This window comes from Cetorhinus maximus, chromosome 1 (assembly GCF_964194155.1).
Source record: "Cetorhinus maximus chromosome 1, sCetMax3.hap1.1, whole genome shotgun sequence".
In the NCBI taxonomy this organism is placed as follows: Eukaryota; Metazoa; Chordata; class Chondrichthyes; order Lamniformes; family Cetorhinidae; genus Cetorhinus; species Cetorhinus maximus.
Window position 1 is genome coordinate 233314015 of NC_135879.1, and position 15706 is coordinate 233329720.

A 15706-nucleotide genomic window follows, 5' to 3' on the forward strand; every position below is an offset into this window, starting at 1 on the left:
GGCAAAAGTGAAACGAGAGTCGTGGTGGGCAAGATCAGGTGCTGTATGGGAGTGTGATCACCAGGTGGACAGAGATGCAGGTCAGCTCAGATGGACAACCGAAAGTGAACCCCAGCAGGCAGCATTGAGAATGCTCAGGACATTGAGGTGAGTGTGATACATGAAGGATCGTGTGTCTGGGAGAGAGTTTGCATGGAGCTCCGAAAGGCCCTGCCCCACACACACACTTCTCCCTCCAGAATCTCTTGTTGGCCGGCTGCTCCCTCTGCAGTGACAGAGGACGAGGTTGAGGGGCTCACAGGCAAAGGGGACTCAGAGGGAGAGGACAGCCTCGAGGTTACTGAGTGGATGACACAAGGGTGTCCAGCTGCCGCTCCTCTCCCCTTCGGGTGCCCGGGGGTCCCGACCAAACTCCCAAAGTGGAAGGAGCACCTGCAGGGATGTCGAGGTGCCTCATTTCCCTCTTGCATTGCCACTGCAGGAACCCACCCATGGCTCCCGCAATAGAGTGCAGGCCTGCACACATCTCTGTGATCTGCTGGATTAGAGTCTCCATGGCATCTGCCACCTCCCCATGGAGACCTCCATACACACACATGGAAATAAGCACTTCACCAGAAAGCAGGCAGATGCAGTCCTCCAACTCACGTGCCACTCTATTGAGGGTTTCCAATATCTCTGTGTGATGTTTCCACACCTTCTGCTGACTCTCCAGGATGAGTTGGAAGGCCAAATCCAGAGGCTTGTCATCTGACTCGGACCTCACAGATGCCTGTTCCCCAGCAGTCCTCCGAGTGCCGGGGAGCTCAGCCTTGCCTCGGCCTGCTGAGGACATGTCTGTGTGACGACCACCAGATTGTGAACCCGAGCCTGCTCTAGATCTAGGTCCCACCGAGCTGAGTGTGTCTCTGCGCTGGTGCAGGGTGTGGGTAAGCGATGTGACGGGTCTTCCAGGCTGCTTATTTCCAGCTCTTCAATGGAGGAGGTGTCCTCTTGGCTGGAGGCAAGGACGTGGGTGGAGTGTCAGTCGCTTGGCAGAGCTCCCTGTGAACCAACGTAGAGATAAGTAGTGCATGGCAGCAAAGTCAAAAGCAGGAAAGGGAGCACTCATATTTGCATTGAGAAAGGGATGATGTGGTGCAGGATCCTAATGAGGGTGTTTGCCACCAACCTTACTGTAAGCACGGTCCATGTCCTCACCAGTCAGCGCAATGGTACGCTCCTCAGAGTGAGTGAGGGGCCTAATGTGGACCACTCCACCCCCAGTCTGGGACCTCTTCCTGCTGATGTGAGCAGGCTTCTCTTGCACGAAAACAGATGGATAGAGTGCGAGCAGGACACATGGCACTGTGTGGAATGTTTGTGTGGTGAGTGGAGCCATGGATGGGATGAGGTCGAGAGGGTATGAGCCTGATGGAGATGTGAGGATGTGTGTGTTAGTGATATTGTCCTTTGAGGTGTGAGATCCCTATGGGTGTGTGATGGATTTGTGAGAGCTAAGAGTGATGAGGAGAGTGAATTACCCTGGTGGAATGGATGAGACAGCAGGGTAACTCACTTTTCTCATCTTATAGCGGCACTGAGTGGCTGTCCTCTTTTGCAGGACATTGGGGCTGACCACCAATGCTACTGTCTCCCATGCTGGATTGATGATGCAGCTGCCCATCCTGCGGCCAGAGCGGTGGGGTAGAGGACATGAGGGTGGGCCTCTACTATGTTCAAAAGGCGCTTGAGGGTCGCATCACTTAAGTCCGGGTGGGCTGCAGTCTTTTTGTCTTTCGGGGCTATGCTGTTTTCCGTGTGGCGGTCCTGGGCCGGAAGCACTGAGAGGTGTGCGCGCAGCTGCACTTTAAATATGGCCACAAACTGTATATCTTACATTGTAAATTATAACTGGAATATGATGAAGTGAAGAATGAATTTAATGAAATTTGGTCAAACGGGTGTCCGATGAACACAGAATCCCATCATGTTTAAGAGTCTCCAGAATCCTTGGTCACACAGCTCTCTACCTGTTCAAAGCCCATTATTGATCTAGGTAACCATCACCAGTGCGTTGGAGTACTGTAGATCTGCCTGTCTAAGGCACTGAATTATCAAGTCATTCACAAGGGTTCATATAATTCATAACTTACATCTTTATGTCACCTTGATCCCAAAATGATTCTGTTTATCTATTCCCAGGGAAGACTGTCACTAGCTGATCATTAGACACCAACCTTTAAGTAGATAGCATTTTGTCACAGCCTTGGGATACCTGGAAGTGTTTCTCAAGTAATCAATTGCTTCGCAAACAATTAATTGCATAAACGGCTTTGACCCTGACTAAGTGGAGTCCCTCAATTGAGAGCAGTGTAGTCAGCTGTGGCTCAGTTCATAGCACCCTCGCCTTTGAGTCAGAAGGTTGTGGGTTCATGTCCCACTCATGGAAAAAAAAAGTCAAGAACTGTGAATGTACTTGAAAGAGTTATAAAGCAGGAATAGGTCAGAAGGTCTTTCATTGTGTGTTCTCAGATATGTTCATGTGAACATCAATACCAGATAGGAGCCTAGATGTTATTTAAAAAGTTCTGAATGTTCTTAATTTGAAGGAATGGTTTCAGGGACATAGTTAAGATTTCCTCTTGCACCATGCAAAACCAATTCACACTGCCTCAGCTCCTCAGAACTATAGCGTCTACATAAAAAGGAGTGTCACAGTACTCACTGAAAATACTGGAACAGGAAATGAGGCCATCCATTATGAAGTCAGATATTTCCTTTGCACATTTAAGTATTTAAATTACCCTTGCTTACTCTTGTTCTGCTTTTAACACATTCTGCTTTCTTACCCTTATGCCACTATCGGCACCTTATTTAGCTCTCACCACTACCATTAGCACTCCCTTTGCCTATTTGTCGATAACATCTTTGTCAATCTCTCCTTAGCCCCCACCTATCGCTGGCTTTCTATCCAGCTTCACTTGCTCCACCACCACCCCCACCCCCCCCTTAAACAGTGTAAATTTCATCACATTTCTACTTCTCTTTAGCCCTGAAGAAGGGTCATACAGACTCGAATGTTAACTCTGTTTCTCTCTCCACAGATGCTGTCAGACCTGCTGAGTTTTTCCAGCATTTTCTATTTTTATTTCAAATTTCCAGCATCTGCAGTGTGTTTTGCTTTTGTCCAAGTATTTAAATTTTTTGTGTCACAGATTGTTGAAAGTACGAGCTGAAAACAGCACAGAAGAGAAAATGGGACACGATAATGGTGAACAGAGCAATGAATAGGGTACCTCCTTAGATAACACTTTTTCACAACCTCTGTTTAAAGGATTGGGAAATAAACTGAAGGACTGAGAAGGAAGTGTAAATTAAATGAATTCAATATCAAATCAGGTATAGAAAGGGAAATAAAGTGAGGGAAAGAAAGCAGACGAAGACAAAAAAAAGACAAAATGTGACTTAAAATTAATACCTGAAGGAATGAGACTACACTCATAATAGTTAATTTTTAGTGCCAGAGAGGTTGATTGTCAGCAATTAAGAGTTACCATGTTGCTAAAGGGCACTTAACTTTCTCTGGCTCATATCTGTGCAAATTCAACAACTTCATGCCATTCAATGCATGTCAATAGTGAGGTAGAGCATGTATTGTTTGTACTGATGCACCTGGTGATACATTTTGTAAAAGTTTAACCTGGATTGTACCCTTGTAATGGTGTTTTTGAAATGGTTTGGAATGTGATTGAAGATATTTTATGAATAAAGTATATTTTTACAAAATAAAAAAAATGTGTGGCAGTGAAGAATTTTACCATCTCTGCTTTTGAGAGAAACAGCTTTGCAGAGACTCTTCTCTAACGTTATACTGATCTTGGAGCTGGGGTACAGGTCCTGGACACAATCCAAAATTTGGCCATATAATTACTTAGCTTCCAGCTACTTCACAAATCCCGCATGAGGCATTAGATCAACGCATGTGAATTGATTGAAGTGACATCAAGTCCTCTGAATCATACAACATTCTGAAATCCTGTAAAAAAAAAGCCACAACCTGCCCTAAACATTTCTCACAAGGACGGATCCAGCCTGCTCATTTCTGAATACTGCACAGAATTCGATATCCAATTTGTATGCTGCAATGGCCTGAAGAATCACCCGATGGGTGGTACCAATGGGATCCCTTTCTACACTTCAGGATGGAAACCAAAATGTGTATTCTAATACACCAAGGGTATGTCTCAACAGAATTCAACAGTTTCAGAAAGGCGTGTTGGTGCTCTAGGTTGGCCTGTTCTTGTAAACCTTCGCCATTCATCTACCTTTCACCCAGAGCATCTCTTAACTGAGCACAAGCGCTGTCCAAGTCTGCCATGCTGTTGTTAGTTGGCTGACGGTGTGAAATCTATCGCCTCCCACTGAACTGGCTCATTAAACCCCATTCAGTGCAACAGATTTTCTGAACTTCATGAAATGGATCCCAAGCGTAAAATGTTAGCTGAGACACCAACTTAAGAGAATGCTCTCTCCAGGCTCCAAAATACCGTCACACCAAATTGATCAGTCATTGGCACTGGTTCAGAGAAACCCCTGTAAGGTATAAGGCTATTTTGGGTCATTTAAATGTCACAAACTTTTGGGCTAATGGAAAACGTAGTCTGTAAATTAACCAAGTTGTCTTGTCTGCTGCCAAGGAAAACAGGAAAGATCATGGCATTGAACACTGCAACAAAAATTAATAATGGTGTTTTACGGGAGTCAACTGAGTCTCAAAAAACTATGAAAAGGAGGGGCAATCATCAGGAAGGGTGAAGATAAGGAATAATTACTTAAGTAAACCTTCTCAAGCTCGAACGCATGTTTTTGTGTGAATATTGTTTAGAGCTTGCTGTTGTTTGGTAATTAGATAGTGTTTCATAATCTTAGTACTAGTTTTGGTAGTTGTCTCTGATCAAGGTTAGAGCTACTAATAGGGATAATGTAGGAACTAATTAATAATATACTGCCCTTAAAAGTTTGTTCTTATTTATGGTGAAAAGGATAAGTTTTTCTACAAATTCAGTCCGCTGCTGTTGCTTCACCATTCTCATCTCACGACATTCTGTCGTTATGTCCCCTCCATTTCTCTAAAAGGGTTTCAGGTAATGTTTTAAAGTCCCTATGATTTCACCTAACCACTTTCCTTCTCTTTGAGGTTATTTCAACAATGTGATACGTTGTGTATGGACAGCTGGCAGGCTCCTAACCTCAGTTTAATTCCAACTTCAGTTGCAGAGGCAATGAAATTATTGGAAACATCAGTTGCCAGTGTCTAACAGACCTAGGGCCAGTCTTTAAAGTTAGCCACTGCCTCTCCAAGCTGACCATGTTGGCCCAATTAACAGATAGAATATGAAACTTAAAACTGAGTCGTGTGAAGTTCTATTTTACGATTCTTAGAAAGCACAGTGGCAATCAGCCAGTCCAGCTTTGCATCCAGCTAGTTAAAAGGGCAGCACTTGGCTAAGAAGCTAAACAGGCAAAGATTTTCTTTACTTGGCAACTTAACCAGTAATGAATACATTCAAAGCCTGGAGTAAAATTATAAATTGGAAAGGAACTCGAATTGAACTAGGGCTTGACGCCAAAGTCAACACCATAATTTCCCATAGATCACTATCCAAATTCTCCCACTCCTTGCCCATAGCCCTGCATTTTTTCCCCTTTCAACAATAAATTAAATTCCCATTTTGAAAGTTCCCATTTGCTCTCACTATGCTTTCAGGCAGTGTGTTCCATCTCCTCATGGAGATGAGGATAATCACTTTAACGGAATACTGAGATTATCCCTAACTTTGTACTATGGAGACACTGTCAGCATGTTCTCTGAAGAGCATTTCACTATTGTAATTTGACAGCACCAGCTACTTGCTGTTATAGCCTGGCCTTTCGCATGGCCCACTCGTGTTTCTGCTCAGATTTTGTAACCTGCCCATCTCTCCTGATTCATGTGCAGTACAACTCTAAATCTCTCCAGCACCAGGCTCAAGTTTTTATTTATTGCCTACAATACAGTGAGTATCGGGAGTGCTGCTCAATCATGGTAGCAATCCCATGCTAACCTGATCTTGAGGTCCTCTGAAGCATTGTCTTAAGACATGCGAGAACAGTATAAAATTAAAGCTGAAGTGAATTTGCTAAGGGTGCAACAAGAAAGAGGTATGTTGCTGCAATTTACCTCTTTCCGTAAGTCTATGAACTAAAAAGGGCTTGTGACAGCTAATGCACAGTATAAAACACTAGCCTTTGTGGCAATGCACAACAAAGAGCGGACTTGCATTTATGAAGAGCTTTTTACAACCTCAGGATGGCCCAAAGTGCTGCACAGACAAAAAAAAACTGACAGGTAGTAACTGTTGTAATGTAGGAAATCACCTTCATATTCACAGTATCACAATTGGAACTAGTTTTATTTCAGTGAAATTTCATCCTTTATTTACATGTGTATTACAGGCCTTTTCCCCCATTTTGAAGTCCTCCATTATTTTCATTTCAATTCAAATTTCAACCATTAAATTAGCTGTTATTTTACAATACAAAAATTATACGAAAAAGTGCAATCCTAAATGTTACCCCCTCAACAATCCCCCTCGCAGTGAAACGGTTTACAATACTTACTCAATATTTACATACCAGTGCAATCGATGCTAAATTATACATATTAACAAACTACTAATTTTATGCACATGGAAGTAAGAATACAGGAAGAACATTCTGGAAGCAGTAAGTGAAGACTTTACAGAAAAATCAGCCAATGGCTTATATGATGCCTTGTTGTGCGTTTTCACAGCTCATGGTTCAGGATCAACACACATTCAGGGATCAAGGAAATGATACATCAGGAAAAGACTAGTGAGCAGCTGGTCCCAAGGTTTCAAGTACAAGTTTTCTGCTGTATGCATCTGTTAAGATAGGGCATATTAAGTGATGGGAGCGCGGGACTCTTCTGGCGAGCAGCAATTGGGAAGGATTTAGCATCTTTGCCATCATCACTGGACTAGCAGGCCCCATGTACATAAGTCCAGTTTTACCTAAAACAGGACACAATTGTGGAATGTAATCCTTAAAACAATGGTAAAATCCAATTCCATTTTGGGATTCTGGAAGATTCAGTCACCGTAATGCTTGATCCTTAGGATGCCAGTGACTTACTGATTTCCAATGCAGTACATTTTAGAAAGGATTGGAAAGCTATGCCAATAATTTTCCAAAATACCCCACTCCTTTTCCAAAAAAGATAGCTCCTTTTTTCATCACTGAATTCTCCTCTTTCTGGGTTTCCCAAGATAGTAGTTCAAGGACAGGCCCAGCATTTGTACAGATTAATCACTTTTTAATAAAAAGATTACCAGACCAATTAAATGCACAAGTTGAGGTGGGCTCCAGAATGTTATTCCAGTTGTGTTTTTCCTCCCCCCCCAACAAACAGCCATTTGACTAAACTCGGTGATCGTATAAAATGAAGATAGCTATCATCCAAAAGACATTGCATGCACATTTTCAGTTGTGCACATAAGGTGGGATTGTGTGGGCACTTCAATAAAATGCAGTGTTCATAGAACATTATCTTTCAGTCTCTTTGCAGTGATATCACTAGAATTTAATCACACCGCTAGGTTTTCCTTTACTACATCTCACGTTAATTTAAGTCTACCTTCAAATGGGGCTATCCTGTTCAACAATCAGATGAAGATGAGGGTGATTTTTGTGTGGGAGCATTACAAACAGCATATGATGAAAATCTGAAACAAAAACAGATGATGATGGAACTACTCAGCAAGCCCATCAGCATCTGGAAACAAAGAAGGCATGTTACGTCTTTTTCAGAACCCCTAATTCGTCTTTTCTATACTCACATGATGAACCTGCTATATATATTTATGATGTGTTACAGCAAGGTGCTAGACTTCCATATCAGTTATTAAAATAGTTACTAACTTCTCAGCCGTGCAATCACCACTACAGAAAACTACAGGAATCTATTATCCCTGCAGAATTTTCTATAGCAGCCCTCCTAGTAGAAAAAGAGAAATCACTGCTTCTACACATTATGCAAACAATGCACCTGGCAACATAAAAATTTTCACCTCAAACATTTGCTGTTTAAAACACTTTACAATACACAACAGGCTGCATATTCTTCTTTGTGTCTTAAAAAAGTTTTCCTAAAGTAGAACTTACTGACTCCCAAAAAACTTTGCACACAAAGAAACAAAACACACAAAAAAATTAATAGTTCAAAGTTCTGTGTCTGCAACTCTTCAATGCTCTGATTTCAAGGTTCGATCCAAGTGAGCAATTAAAAAAATCTTGTCTGATTTATTTGATTGCTACAGCTAATTAGAATATTTAAAATTTGTTAGCGAAGACCGGACTCCCAAGGAGATTAAAGTATTTACATTTTCAACTTTAACAATTTCTCTCTGCAATGCGTTTTAAAAAATTATATCTGATGGAATACTCCACTCGACTAACAATTACAATTCTCAACTATTGCTTTGAAGTTGACCTGTGGGTTTTGTTTAGAACGGGGTGCAGCAAAATCAAACCCTCTCCCCTTCTGAAACTGGAACAGGATGCAAACGTGACTAACTGGAAGGGCAAAATGTGACACTTGTTCTAAAGATAAACAAGTTGCACAGTGCATTCTTCATATGAAATTTTATGAAATGTTTAATACTACTTTTGAAGCTACAAACTATTTGGTAATGGCATAACTTTTGCTTATTTTATATTTATATGTAACAAGTGAGAAAGGAAGTTGGATAGGTTGATTATCTTCATTGTAGAAAATTCTGTTAAAACCTGGGTTAACCACTAACCCCAAATGGAAAACGCCAACTAATTCAAGGTAACATGTCACTTTTGTTGGCCTACACAGAATGTAACCTTCAAAGTGTTGAGAACAGGTCCTGAAAGGGTAAAACAATCCAATATGTCAATAGTCCAGGTGTTAATTGGTTGTGTATGCGGGGGCTTGGAGGAGGAGGAGAAGAAAGGAAAAATAACATCAGCAGCCGAGTTGTCCATCAAAAGGTTTTGAAGTACAGCCAAAAAGTGAGGTCCACAAAGTCATTCTGTCTTGCAAACTTACGTTGTGGCTAATTTCAGCTACTTGCAATAGCCAGTTAGGTCAAATATTGGCCCTACCTAATCTCTAACAGAAGCCCAACAATATTGGATAAAACAACTTTCTGATTAGTTGAATATTTAAGAAGTACTTGAATTTTAAGAAATAAATTAGAATCAATAAAATGTTAGCATGGGCAAGGGACAAATCTCTAGGGTAGGAGAGGTCACTGAAGGCCTTAGAGGTTCAAATGCTGAAGGAAAAGAAAGAAACTGCCACTTGCGATGGATGGGTAAATGCATCAAGTCTACCTTAAAGTTGGCTAACAGCAATAAGTCAAAGTTTCTTTCTCCTTCTCCAGCCAGAAGCTTTGGGAGGTTCTCGTGTGTTGAACTCCTCCACGCCTAATATATTTACTGGAAAAAAATTTGTACTTGCATAGCACCCCATTACATCCTCAAGACATTCCAAAGTACTTTACAATCAATGAGTTGCTGCTAAATTGCAATTAATGTAGGGATATACAGCAGCTAATTTGCACATACAAGATTCCATAAACAACTAATGACTGAAAGGTCAACCTGTTAATTTATATCTGATGGAATTGGTGGGGAGAGGAATGTTGGCCAGTTCACCAAGAGAGCTCTCTGCTGAGCAGACAGTCAGAGCCTGAATGTATTATTTAGAAAAGTGGAATATTTACAATTTTCTCCCTCCTTAATAGCTGCTCACCTTTTCTGAATCATTGCTTCTAGACATTTGGACATTAAAGAATAGCTTTTTTTTGCACTGTCTGAGGAAATTGAACTCTAGCATCTAAGGAAGTAGGGTTGAGCATCAGTGGGAACACTGATTTATTTGAAAAAGCCTTCATTCATTTCACCCGGAAACTGTAAAAGCATACTAAATTTCAGATCTGAACAGGAAGGTGCTGTTTCCTCTTCTATATACGTTGGTTAGATTTACAATGCAACCAAGGTTTCAGCTTAACATAACCAGCTGAGTGCCTGCAGAGGCGCATTAAAGAACAATATCATTGCCATGCAGGCTCATGTCACTGAGGTAAAGGAAGGTTTGGATGAAGAAATAAAAGTGTTAATGGGGGATAAGAGGCCCTCATAGAATAGCATTAAGGAATGTAGGCTGATTCCCCAAAGACATAGTTGATAAGAAACCATCAGAGGACTAAATTTAATCCCTTCTTCGTTATTCCAGCTGCCAGCATTTGCAAGTTCTACATGATTCAAAGCATGCATGACTGAGGAGAAAATAATTCACCCTCATTATAAACACAAGAAAGTGCTATACCTATGCTATATTTCTTGAGGGCAATTAGGGATGAGCAACAAATGCTGGTCTTGCCAGCAACGCCCACATCCATGAAAGAATAATTTTTTTAAAAGTCCTATCTCAATTTTGCACTCATGACCCAAGTGGCCAGGTGTGGTTCCCAGTCCCATCTGTACAATAGTAATGAACAGAATTGTTCACAGGGAGGAAGACAAAAGGAGAATTGTTAATGCTCTTGCTTTACTTTAAGACAAAAGAAAATAGGAGCTTTGTGAACTAGCTTGACCAGTCAGTGGTTACTTGCCCCTCCTCTTCACTGATGGCAAGACAAAATAAATTATTTTGTGAGGGAGATATAAAGGTGAATAGCAAAGGGAGACGAGAGCTGCACCAATCATAAATTATCTTTTAAATTACAATCTTATGAAGAGGAAAGAAAAATAGGTTGACTGTTTCTGCTTCTTGATAAAAGATAAATTCTTCAACTAGCTTCGATTCCCTGATAAAATTTTTATTAGAGAACAAATGGTTTGAACAAAAGCCTCTCCATGTGTGTACGTTTCTGTTTCAGTTTAGAAGATGCCTTTCTGACTTTCCTTCCAGTCCAAAGCTTGGCTATCTTATGAATGTCAATGATGTCAGCATATTCACTTTCTAAGCTTTAATATAAAAACGTCCCCAAAATTTAAAATCTAGTGAGTGTAAAAGTAATACCGCCTCCAAACAATAAAAAGCCAAAGGGGTGTACCACCTGACCAGCTAATCTAATTACTGTGAATATAAAAGGTCCTTTTGACAAACAGACCAGGAGCTCAGAATTTGTCGGCGTCTATTTTTCTCAATTTATTACATTGAATTCTAGGGAAGCATTTAGATTCCAAATTATGTTTTTACTCATTATGCTTCAAAGCCACCAATTTCGACAGCCATTATGTATCCACAACATATTATAGTCATAGTCTGGCTTTCTGAAAGATGATAACAATTTACTCTGGATTACTCGAGGATTACTACAAGCCTTACCAACAGCACAATATGATTTGGTCAGTTAAAGAGTTGTAGGACCCCAAGCTGCCTTGTCCTCATCCCAATGAGAATAAATAGGAACAAAAGTCAAATGACAAACTGGTTTCCCCAGTGCCAAATATTCAAGTTTTCCATAATGTACATGTATTCTTGGAGTGCATGGTTTGGGCACTGACTTCTGACCTTGACAGGTGCCCTGGGTTGAATGACCGAGCTGAATGGTGCCAGTACAGTGCGCTGTTAACACTGCTGGAAAAAGCTCAAAACACTTTAAGTAAACAATTTGGAATCAGTCAACTTTCTTGCACCATTTGTGACAATCATGAACCATTACAATTAATATTGATACAATTAATAATCTAGAAGGGACTGAGCCTTACTAAAAATAGCAAAACAAATATAGGTAAGTCCTGAGAGCCCTTACTTTTAAATTGAGTCTCTGTCCCTCCCTGTATCAGTGTAAGATAGTGATCAGTATCAGTTAGTTATATTTCTGGGTCGCTCGAATGCCATGAATTAAATCAAGATCAGTTTAAATTTCTGATAATTGAGTTTTGGAATAATTGAATTAAATTTAAACGCGCACTAATGCTGGTTTTTAGGTTAGTCAATTGTGATAGAGAGTTCAGCAGGAATAACAAAAGAGGAGTGATTCGGAGATTGCTGCGAATGCCGTAAATTCCGAAATAAATTTTCTTTTACAATATCAAGAATTGTTGGAATCACACTGCAGGCATTTCAACATTTTAAAGATAAATTAAAGATTAACATTTTTGGTGTAATTCAATGTCAGAACTATTTTTGATGAATACTTACATCTAAAACATTAATTTTTGATCATTCTTTTTAAAATACTGATCAAGTTGAAGTGATGTTCAGTTTTACACGAGAACTACGCTCGAAACATTGCTCTATCGGTTTTCCCCACAGATGTTGACTGGCCTGTTGTGTTTCCAGCATTCTTAATTTTTAATTCAAATCTCCATTATTTCCAGTTTTAAATCTGTAATTACAACATTATTGGCTCAGCAAAACTGTTTAAGTAGTTCAGTAGAGAGAAACTGACAACATCAATGGCTTAACCAGCTTTCAGGTCATACGACCATCATAGTTTGTGCATCAAGGCTTCCTGTAAAACAGAAAAGTGTGGAAGCTTGTTTTTCACATCCTTAAAAGGAAGTGTTCATAACAGAAAAGTAGAGAACAACATTCTGTTCAACACGCTTTCGCCAGTGGCTAGCAGAAAGTGTTAAATATATGATGTATAGCACAGAGCACTCAAATCACAGTGGCCAGTCCACCAAGTTATCACGGAAAGTCGATAATTACTGCTGACAATAGCGTCTTATTTCTGTTCCTCATAAAAGCTTATATGTAGAATTTGATCAAGATTTATTGTTGATCAAGCTGCACGAGACATGCAAACCACTTTCATAGGTGAACTATTCCTTTATGTTTGAGCAAGGCAGCTTCACAAGGATCAAGCATCAAATATAAACAGACCATTTCTATTGCTACGAGGTTCTTACTAACTTTCATTGTTTAGGGCGTAGGTACAAAATTCATGACCAAGTTTCCCTTAATAAAAATGATGCAAATCACTTTTCTTTCAATTTAGTGTTTCTTACCAAATTTCCCATGGATTGAATAAGCACATGGCTATCTGCTCACCTAGACAGAACTACAGAAAAAAGAATAAAAATCAGGTAGTTTAATTCAAGAATAGTTTTTGTTCTGTAGTGTTCTTGGAAGGCTCCTGGATGTTATTAAAATTGAGATGCAGCAATTCTAAATGACTATATATACAAGCTGAGGTATGTTATCAGTGTCCCTGTGTAGATATGATCTGTGATCATTCTGAAACAAGTCAACAGAGCTGGCATCCCTGGCGACTTGAGACAGACAGTACTTACTTCCCCCTTCCTAACAATAGAGCTGTAATCTGTTACAATGGTCAAAAGCATGTAATATTTTAATCTCGCCTTTTTTTTAATACATCATGAAGTTTATAAAGTCTTTTCTGGCCCTCCCTCGCCTAAAGTTCCTAGGGATGAATAAAAATGTTTAAAAAATAGATATTGCTTTTGATCATCATTTCCTCTTTCTCCAGGCAATGTGATCGTTAACAGGATTTCACTAAGTGAGTGCAAAAAAAAAGTAATGTGGCAGGATGAGAAACTCTGTCTTGGAAATATAGACACTAGCACATAATCTTCAGCGAGCAAATATCACACATGCACAGAAGAGGGGTAGATGGAGATATGTGTTTCTCAAAATGATTTTAGTCCCTTTTGGCCACATATCGGAACGGAAGTGGACCGGCACCGCAAGCTAAGTTTTTTAAAAAAAATCCTTCAGAGATCGACAAAATGAGGCTTTGAAGTGTCAAATGCAGGTGGCCGGCTGTGCAGGGGGAAGGTGTTTCCTATTCCGCACGGCTCCAGGCTTTTCTTTGTGATCCATTGATTTTTGTTGGGAAATGTCAACTAATGCGCTGGCTACAGCAAGACCTAATGAAAGAACAAAACAAAGAAAATTTAGTACATCAAAAGCTATGACATGGCTATTGACAAATTAACACGATGTGGCTGGTGGGAAGTCACATGAGACGCAGACATGTGAGAATTTCCACACGTGGTACCGTCAACAGAGGGTGCGGTGTGAGAAGGGGATCATTCATAGGAAAGAATCTGGAGGGGAAGAAAGTGGGTGGCACCTTCACATTCCTGTGGCAGATAAATTGAGGGGCATCAGCAGCCTACCCTCGATACCTTGTGGCAGATTTATCACTCCAACCCAGGAAAGATCCCTGGAAAGAAGAAATTTTTCAAACAAAGAGTAATAGGGCTCTATCATGAGTAGCTTTTCAGTCACTCATAACATTTAAACATTAGGTAAAAGGAAGGTGTTGAAGGGAATGAAGAAGGGCAAGTGGGTGGAGTGACCGTTGGCGACCATATCGGGGACAGTGATCACAATTCGGTTAGATTTAGCAGTACCACGGAAAAGAACAGACATAAGGCAGGAGTAAAAGTCTTGAACTGGGGGAAGGCAAATTTTGCAGAAATGAGAAGGGACTTGGCTGAGGCGGACTGGACAGCACTGCTGGAGGATAAAACAGTGGAAAACCACTAAAAAGTGAGACCCTAATTGTACAAAGTAGACACGTCCCCTACAAAAATAAGAGCGGTACTGCCAAATCTAGACCCCCCCTGGTTGTTTAGAGGAATACAGGGGAAGATCAAACAGAAAAAGAAAGCGTACGATAGGCACAAAGAACTAAGCACTGCAGATAGCCTAGACGAATATAGGAAGTGCAGGGATGAAGTAAAAAAGGAAATAAGGAAATCAAAGAGAGGGCACGAAAAAAGATTAGCAAGTAAAGTTCCCAAAGATGTTCTACCAATATATTAATGCTAAAAGGTTAGTTAAGGAAAAAGTGGGACCTATCAGAGATGAAGATGGAAACTTGTGTGTAGATGCAGAGGCTGTGGGAAGGGTTTTGAATGAATATTTTGTCTCCATGTTTACAAAGGAAAGGGAGGATGTAGATATAGTAGTCCAGGAGGAACACTACGAGATATTGGATGGGATAGTCATAAAGAGAGAGGAAGTACTCGAAAGGTTGAAATCCTTGAAAGCTGATATGTCACCAGGGCCAGGTGGATTGTTTCCGAGGCTGCTGAAGGAAGTCAGGGAGGAGATAGTGGATGCTCTGAGGATGATTTTCCAATCTTCACCAGATACAGGGGAGGTACTGGAGGACTGGAGAAATGCAAACGTAGTTCCATTGTTTAAAAAGGGATCAAAGGAAATGCCAAACAATTATAGGCCAGTTAGTCCTACATTGGTGGTGAGTAAATTAGTAGAATCAATCCTGAGAGATAGGATTAACTATCATGTGGAAAGGCATGGACTAGTCAGCGATGGTCAGCATGGATTTGTTAAAGGAAGGTCTTGCCTCACAAATTTGATTGAATTCTTTGAGGAAGTGACAAGAAGGGTTGATGAAGGTGTTGTGTACATGGATTTTAGCAAGGCATCTGACAAGGTCCCACATGGCAGATTGGTCAGGAAAGTAAAAGCCCATGGGATTCAGTGTAATGTGGCAAATTGGATAAAAGGTTGGCTTTGTAACAGGAAACAAGGGGTAATGGTCGATGGATGCCCTTGCGAATGGAAAGTTGTCTCAAGTGGTGTTCCACAGGGCTCAGCGTTGGGACCCTTGCTGTTTGTGTTATATATTAATGATTTGGACGTGAACTTGGGGGGCACGATTGGGAAATTTGCAGATGA

General features: G+C 40.6%; 1 protein-coding gene across 1 annotated transcript in view; it reads right to left on the reverse strand.

The window, feature by feature from the left end:
- Window positions 1–7179: 7179 nt before the first annotated feature.
- atrn (attractin) overlaps window positions 7180–15706 on the reverse strand; it is a 364031-nt gene continuing 355504 nt past the window's right edge. Inside the window, exon 29 of the mRNA XM_078554529.1 lies at window positions 7180–13920. Within this exon, the coding sequence (XP_078410655.1) occupies window positions 13796–13920 (125 nt within the window). The 3' untranslated portion in view covers window positions 7180–13795. The remainder of the gene's footprint in view (window positions 13921–15706) is intronic.